Genomic DNA, 8881 nt, shown 5'->3' with positions numbered 1-8881 from the left:
GTCAGGCTGATGGGCCTATAGTTAGCCGGATCCACTTTCCTCCCTTTCTTGAAGATAGGCACCACATTGGCCTTCTTCCAGTCTTCGGGCACTACACCAGAGCGCCAAGAGTTTTCAAAGATCAGTGCTAGAGGCTGGGCTATGATGCTCGCCAGCTCCTTGAGTACCCTGGGGTGCCCTGGGTCTGATTAGAGGTCTGGAGGACAGGCCATTCAAGGAGAGGCTGAAGGACATGGGACTGTTCACCCTAGAGAAGAGAAGACTTAGGGGGAACTTGGTGGCAGCTTATAAGTATATGGGAAGCAAACATCAGGGGCTGGGAGAGCACCTGTTCACCAAGGCACACCAGGTGAAGACAAGGAATAATGGACATAAACAGTGAAGATCGCTTCAGAGTAGACATAAAGAAAAACTTCTTTATGGTTTGCGTGTCTAGAGTCTGAAACAAACTCCCCCCAGAGGTGGTACAGTCACCTACCCTGGAGATCTTCAAAAGATCACTAGACCTGCACCTTGCTGGGGTCATCCGACCCCGGCAGTCTTCTCTTTCCTGTCTAAGAGCAGGGGGGCTGGACCTGATAATCTCATGAGGTCCCTTCCAGCCCCTAACTTCTATGAGTGTATGAATAACTAATTTCTGTGAATGTTCCCTTTTGAATTAATGAGCAATGAAAAATGGGCATTTTCAAGCTGCAAATGAAATATTAAGCCATTATTTTGTATATTTAAACATTAAAATAACATTTTCTGTTTTAAGTATGGTATTATAGTTGGGGATGGTCCTGCTTTGAGCAGGGGGTTGGACTAGATCATTTCCCAACTGGTGTGCCATCAGGCATGTCTAGGTGTGCCACAGGATTTTGGGCTGGAGCCATGCCCCCTGCCTGCTGCTGTTGCCAACACAGACAGGCGGGGGGGCTTGACTCCAGCCCAGAATGCCAGCTGGCTGGCCACATGCTCCCCCTTCCCCATCAGCATCCGGCTGGCCGTGTGCCACCCCCCAGCTCCTTAGGCAAGTGTGCCGTGGGGTGAAAAAGGTTGGGAAATGCTGGACTAGATGACCTCTTAAGGTCCCTTCCAACCCTGATTTCCTATGATTTAACTCCCTTGAGTTTCAAATTGCAAACTTTTTGATGGGAAAAGCAAAGTACGTTCTGGCTTGCCACACTAAATAGCATTGTCTTGAATGGTGGCCTGCCATAGTGGCAGTATTCTCATAAATTAATGGAAATATGGTACATTTATTAGTTATAGCTACCTTGAATTTTTCTAAAACTTGCTTCTTAAGAAAATGTCTTCTAAAATATTAAATAATCTTTAGACACATTTCTGAGAGTACATAAAACAGAAATATCCCTCTTCCCTTCTCTTAATCTGCTGATTTTCAATCAGGGTGCTATTGCATCCTGGGGTGCCTTAAGATTCTTTCATGGGGGCTGTTTGGTTTCACAAAATGCCAGCACTTGTCCCATTCAGCCCGACGGGAGGGACATGGCTCGGCCTCATCCAGCTGCAGATTTTGAGTTTGGGGAATTTGGCAGCAGTGGAGGGTGGCCATAATTATGGCCACTGCTCCTCTGCTGCCAAATTTCCTGATTTGTGAGTAGCCCTCCAAGCTGGATACCAATATCTCAGCAAGCTGCATTTGGCCCACGGACTAGAGGTTGAGCACCCCTGGTCTAGGAGTTAGGGCAGTTGATCTGGGAGTGGTAGACCTAATTTCTAGGCCGCCATCAGCTAGAAGAGGTTTGAAGTTTTGTAAGACAGCACATTCTTTTTATATAATAGCATAAAACAAAAATTGGTCTATTAAATTAATTTATGCTAATGTCAGATATTTTAAACTAAGAACAATGAAAGCAAAGAAAAAGTGGTAAAGGAAGTAGATCACTTGATGTGCTGGGAAAATATTCTAAGAGATTAAATATGTTCATGTTTATTTTACATTTCATTTCAGGGATCCTCATCATGATGTCCATGTGTGATGAAGTGCACGTGTATGAATACATTCCTTCAGTCCGACAGACTGACCTTTGTCACTATCACGAACTGTACTATGATGCTGCTTGTACCTTGGGGGCTTATCATCCACTACTGTATGAAAAGTTGCTGGTGCAGAGAATGAACAAAGGTTTGCAAGACGATCTGTACCGGAAAGGGAAAGTAGTTCTGCCAGGATTCAGGTCTGTAAAGTGCCCTGAACAGAACCACTTCCTACACTTGTAGAAGAGAATCTTTCAGAAACAATGTGCAATAGGGTACTACTGTCATTCTACGAACAAGAAGAGAATACTTGAAAATGTATCTTAGACCAATCTAGTCTTGGGTCTATAAACTGTAATTAAGTAGCAGGCATGAGAATTATTTACTTCCTAAGCCTGAGTATTTATTACTGCTTTGCAAATAGTTAGAGGGGGACAAAAACCTTAGCATATGAAAGATGCAAAGTCACAGTTAGGCAGAGAGATAATGTATTGTTGTGGGTGTGACCTGTCAGAAAATGTCAGTGGTTTCTAGATTGCAACTTTGTAATGCATTTATTTAATAGTTAAAGTTAATATTGTGAACCAGCTTGTATGGTTCATAAAAAGAGCTGTCAGCTGGAGAGGAGAGATTCCTCCCAGTTCTAAGGGATATTCACTTTATTTCAAGTAAAATGATCATGGCTTTGAACTGGGCATTCAGTTGATAGAACTTGATTTAATTTACAGAATCCCATTTACATCCTTCTGGCATTTTATGGGACTTTAAAGTAGGTGTTAATGTGTGGTGTGATGAGACCCTCGCAAATGAGAATGGGACCCAAGAGCTTTCCATTTTAATCAAAGAGTTCCTGTAACCAGAAGTTAGTGATTGATATTTACTCAAGTTTAAATGTATATTGCTGTACACTTAGCCAGGCTATTTAAATGGGTACCATACTGCTGCACTTATCTTTCATGTCAGGCAGTTATGCTGACTTGGCAAAGGATGAAGACAAAAGAATCTCTTTTTTTCCTTCAGAAAGAGACGTATTCTGCATCTACTAGGGATGAAATTCACCTGTGCAGACTGCTAGCCGGTGGGCAACGACAAGCCTACCTGGTTCATGGGCCCTTTTGCACAGGAATGACTTCTGCCTTGGTATATGTGTGTAGAACATAAAGCCCTGTGAAACTAAGGGCTCCTATACACGTGCAGGGAGGCTGTAATTCCAGTGCGTCGGAGCAGATTTGATTTAATCGTCTAATGAGCTTTAGTTCAAAGTATCCTGCTGCCATTTTTCAGCCTGGGGACACTGATACATGTGACACTCCAGGCGCTTTTAATTAGCGTGGCTCTAGGAGCTACACTATTAAAGCATCCCCCTGCCTCCCAGGGCATGTGTATAAACTCCATAAGAGAGCTTACCTTATGTGTATACACACAGACATTCTGCTGTTAATGAAGATGTCATTCAGAAATGTAGAACTGCCTTTTGGATGATGATAAGAATTTTGAGTGGGGAGATTTCAGGATTTACAAGTGGGATATTTTGTTGCAAGTCGAGTCCCGTTCACTTATTGCTTTTGAAAAAGCAGTAAGAGATTTTTTGAGAGAGATTTTTTTTTTCAATCTAAAGTTATGAAGACCATATCATGCAGAAGAACTGTAACGCCTGCAAAAAAAAAAACTTATTGTGGCTTGCACATTCAGACAATCTGATAATTTTCCTTTTTAAAATTCAGCACAAATATTCTCTAAGGCACGTCTAAAAATCCACCTGAATGTTAATGCATTTCAAACATATTTTCCCTGGCAAGACCTCAGTTTTGGACTGAATACTGTTCTTTGCTTTTGATTTCTTAGTGACCTAAATGCAGCGAAAAATGATGATGTACAAGATAGTGTACATTTCCTAATATTCAGTCAGCAAAAGGTGACTGGCTGCTAGAAACACTATTAAAAAATAATGGGGGGAAGCATATTGCATATACTTTGGCTTTGGGCCACTTTAATAGACAGCTGGTAATGGTAAAATTTATATTATTAGTCATTTCATTTTCTGTAGTGACATCAGTATAAATTTCTGAATTCCATAATACTTTCCACACAAGCCCGACTCCTCCTTGAAGGCATGCAGTTTCCCATCCACCATAAGTACAGAAAGAATTTATTGCAGAAACTCAGCCTTCATTCTTCTCAGCTGACAGAAGGTACAGATCTCTTCATAGTGTAATGCAGGCCCTGCATGGAGCAGATTAGTGTGTTTGTAAATAATTTTGTCATATATTCAAAAAGCAGTTTTCACTAACTTTATCCAGATACTTTACAAATTGATTTTTTTTTTTTTAAATAATATCATATTTGACAGCACCTTTTAAAACAAAAGATAAACAACAACCCATCTGTGTTTCTGGGAAACCTGAATATTAAAACAAAAACAATTTTTATTTCTCCCTTATTTTTGATTCAGCTTCTGAAAATGTACAGGCCTTTTTAGTCCAGGCAAATTGGAATTACAGCTGTTTGGATTATCAGAGAGTTTCTCCTTCGCTTATACTGGGTCCAGATTACGTTACCTACTGTACATTTGTAACAAATGGAGTTGGTGACCTTCTTGTTACAAATGAGTAAGCTAAAGTCTTATATGCAGGAGTTTCTCAGAGTCTGCAAAATAGCATGCCATTCTCTGATACATTTTCCCATGCAAAGCCAATATTCTTGCTTCCATCAGGAACCAAAATATGAACCAGGCAGTATTTAACTATCTACAATAAAACTGTGTTGTGTTACACCTAGGTGACAGATTATCCCAAGTATATCTTATATACCACTGATATAGTCTGTAAACAAAAAAAAAGATGCAAGTGCTCCTATTATAAATGAAGCACTACCAGCTTAAATGCAACCACACATGTGGGTACAAGTATTCAAAAAATGTATTTGTCTATTTTCAACCTAGATCAACACACACCTCTCTTCATTCTGTAGTAGTGAGCACTCCAGTGCAAATTTTCTTGTCCAAGTATATATACATGGCAAGAAATCTTCACTTTTCCCAGATAACGCATAGTTTCTTAAGCTGTGACCTATGCTTTGTCTTTCATACACCACTCTATCATACCTCATTTATTCTTCAGTTCTCCTTCCACAATTGAACTGTCTGTATGGATGGGTGCTACAGTATCTTTCCATAACAGGTACTTAAAAAGCTGAGACACCAGCCTCTTCCAAAAAAAAAAAGACCCCAGCATCAGTTGTTATGTATATGGTCCTAGTCCTCCCAAGGTGGTTCTTCCTGTGATGTTTCATTATTCTGCCCAAGCCATTTTGATAATCAAAAAAGATTTTTCTCCTTGTAACCCCTATATCACACTGAAATATTCAATGCAAGTTCAGCTGAACCCGATTTACTGACTGAGGGCTTGCTTCCAGCTTGCTGCTGTACGAGATATAGGGAGGGAAGCAAAGAGCAAAATTATGAGAACTGAAGAATTACAGACCTCACATGTCTTCCCTCACTTCAAGAATGCTCTTCTTTGGTTTCAATCATACTTGTTTCATGGAAGACATGGGACATCTTTTTTAACAATGGTGACCTGTGACGTATGTTGCATATATAGTGACAAATAAAGCATTTTCCCATCCAAGTCATATTTCTTAAATATTTCAAGGCAAAATCTTGTAGCCCATAACTGCTGCTTGGTGTAAGTGGGAGACCTGCTGGCCAAGACCTGTGCAAACGTTTCTCTGGAGCATAGTCTGTATAAAGTAAATACCCAAGTTAGCCTCATCCCCCTTGTTAAACTTGTTGCAAAGCCAGATCTTCTAAGTTTTGGTGCTTTTATTGCTATATAGGGAAATTGCCTTCAAAAATTATAAAAGCCTTGTTCCTGTGCACTGATGGTGTGTGACTGAGGTGAAAGAGTTGTACTTAAAAACAAACAGCATGGGTAAATGTGCCGAATTTCTTAATTTGTTTTATGTATGCTCTGTTTTCCACTGTGAATCCTGCAGTTTATTCAACATGTGGTGCTCTCTATCATTTTATGCATTCAGCCTTTAGATAGTTAAATCAAGGTATTCTTCTTTTCATCTCTGAGAAAATGCGGAAGTTGGCTCATTTTGCACCCCATCTTTTTTGGTGGACAGATTATTTTCACTGTCCCATTCCTTATACGATTTCAAGGATTACCTGTGAGCAGTCATTCCTTTGGATTAGACTGCAGTCCTTTGTTTTCTTCCCTATTGTGCCAGTTTATACTATTATGTTCTGTTAAAGCTGATGAAGTAACACCTGTATTACAAATTTGTATGTGTTGGTAGAGACATCAACATATAATTACACTGAACTACACATTCTTGTCTGGTCTACATTCTGAGCAAAAAGTTAAACTAATGAGTACAACCCTCTGGCATGGAAACTTCCTTTCAGATGAATAATTCCCTTTGGATTTTCTGCAAGTCCATTTCTTGCCAATTGAGCAAGACTGAAATGGTTTAGTATTAAATAATACTGGGTCTCTGCATAAAAGAGTTGCACAGATTTAGCTTAACTGGCTAAAAACAGACTATTAAATAGGAGCTCAAGCTGTTTGTAGATCCGGGCATACCTAGTTATTTTTGTTTTATTCTTCAGTGATGCTCTCAAACTGAAATGCTGTGTAGACACCAATTCACACATCTGATAAAAATGTATGTTAAATGCATGATCTCTGAAAGTAAATCACTTTCACTTTCTGCTTCTTCTCTTCACGTGGTCTCCATTCATGGACATGCTATATTTGCTTTCTGAAGTGGGTATTTCTGCAGAGTGTTAAAATGTCATTAGAAAACATATAGATATTTCCCAAGTGTTATCCTCTCTCCAGTGCAAGTGGATACCTGATTTAACTGTTTGGACTTTAAAGTAGCCCATGTCTGGGCATGCCTCTCATAGGTTTATTTAATTAAATGGATCATGACACCATGAATTTCTTCTCTTTGACTTGGTGATGAAATTCACATTTTTGTTCTTGAAATATCAGCTTTGTGAAAGCCTTACGTTTATCCTTATCATCACATTCTCTATGAAATGTAGTCCTTCAACTATTCAAATATAGAAGACTGTACTTTTTTAACAGCTTTGAGAATTATTTTGTATGATGATTTTTTTAAATGAATGTGTACTCTTCAACAAATTAAAGCTTGAGATTTTACAGGAGTCACATTTTTAAACAGTGTTTGTATACATTTTAACACTTTTATATTTTCTATTTTGATTTTGTATATTTTTATGTATGCACAGTGTACAGATCTTTTCCTGTAAATAAAACATTTGTTTTCGTTTTTTTAGGAGTACTAGTCTTTGCTTGATCTTGATTGGATGAAGTTGCAGATGATATGGTACAGGGAAGCTACTGATTTGTTTTACCCATTGAAGGGACAAGTATCTTAGACTGAAACAGAGGGAGAGACTTTCAGATAACCAGTAAAAATAATTAAATGCTGAAAACCTACAAAATAACTGAACTTGGATACCATGTGATAACAATAATTATGGATTAAGTGGTTACTGTACTACGCTGACCAATAAGAAGGATCTGGGCTGATTATGTATAAACTCATTATAATTGTTAGATCAAAGGCTTGTCTACACAAGGAAAATTACCAGTATAGCCATAGCAGAATAATTATTCCAGAATAAGGTAATTATTATTCCAGAACAGACTGTCCATAGAGTTTTTGCAGCACAGATGTCGCACTATAATGGTGTAGGTGTTTGCTCACCTTGGCAGTGTATTGTACATTAATTCTAGCCGCTCTAGGAAATTCGGCAGTGTAATGCGCCTTAATGACTTGGGGCACAACAAACTAAAACTCCTTTGAAGTGTTTGTTTGCTGCCCCTACAGCACTGGGCTCTGTGCAGCTCCACAGCTCTGCAGGAAGCCCTGCAGGCATCCTGACAGCAGCCCAAGAAAGCAGCTCCACCCAAGAAAAGTGGCGAGCCTGATCTCTTCTCCCCCCCCTCCCCGAGCCTGCCTGCCTGTCTGAGCTGCACAGGGTCCCAGTACTTCCCTCTGCAGCTGTGATTCCCCCAGGACCACCCGAGCCAGGTGCTGCACGGGAGGGCTGCAGCTGCTGCGGGGGAAAGCACCAACCCCTACAGCCCAGGGACCACTCCACCTGCCGGCAGCTCGCCCTCCCCTCCCTGCTGGAGAGGCAGGTAAGTCAGCAGGGTGTGTGCATGACACGGGGGTTTAACCAGCCCTAAATTGAAGCCTTGTTTTTTAAAACCCACTGCTTTAATTTAGGCCCTCTGTTTTGCCTACATGCCCCAAAAGCCTGAAACTACAGGACCACTACATATTCTTATCAGGACCTAGTTATGTGGAAATTATGCAGTAACCTGATAGGAAACTGGGGCCTATCAAGAAAGAGGGCACTCCCTCTCCCACCCTATTGGCAATAGCTGCACAACTTGTGCCTTGAAAGGAAACTCACTAAGTTTTGTAGGGGTCCAACTCAGACTTCTTCAGTCTGACTACTGCATTCTAGAACAGCTTGATGCCTTTGAAGGAAGCAGTGATTTACCATGAAATATAGGTGTTCCTCACTAGACCAGTGCAGCCATGAGGCACATGGCAGGCAGAACTTTGATATGGGGTAGGGGTGTGTGGGGGAGAGAGAGACCCCATATCAAAGTTCTGTCTATATATAATGATGGGCATTGGGGCCAATCCAGGGCATTTCTGCTTGGAGCAAACTTGCCAGTTGTGATTTGGCCGATGCAGTTGTGTCCGATAGGAAGGCACTGAATATTTTATGGCTGCGGGTCTTTCAACTATTCATGAATTCTTGCTGAGCAAGTTTTATACCAGCTGTCTTATGCAAGTATTCTAAGAATCAGAATCTCTATAGCAACAGGGTATAAATTAG

At 40.4% G+C, this 8881-nt stretch overlaps 1 protein-coding gene across 1 annotated transcript in view; it reads left to right on the top strand.

Moving 5' to 3' along the window:
- ST6GAL2 (ST6 beta-galactoside alpha-2,6-sialyltransferase 2) overlaps window positions 1–7245 on the top strand; it is a 74924-nt gene extending 67679 nt beyond the window's left edge. The window contains exon 6 of the mRNA XM_006029071.3: window positions 1958–7245. Within this exon, the coding sequence (XP_006029133.1) occupies window positions 1958–2226 (269 nt within the window). The 3' untranslated portion in view covers window positions 2227–7245. The remainder of the gene's footprint in view (window positions 1–1957) is intronic.
- The last annotated feature ends 1636 nt before the right edge of the window (window positions 7246–8881 follow it).

Source organism: Alligator sinensis, unplaced genomic scaffold (assembly GCF_000455745.1).
Source record: "Alligator sinensis unplaced genomic scaffold, ASM45574v1 scaffold335_1, whole genome shotgun sequence".
In the NCBI taxonomy this organism is placed as follows: Eukaryota; Metazoa; Chordata; order Crocodylia; family Alligatoridae; genus Alligator; species Alligator sinensis.
Note: the sequence above shows the minus strand (reverse complement) of the source record. Positions and strands in the feature narration are given on the sequence as shown.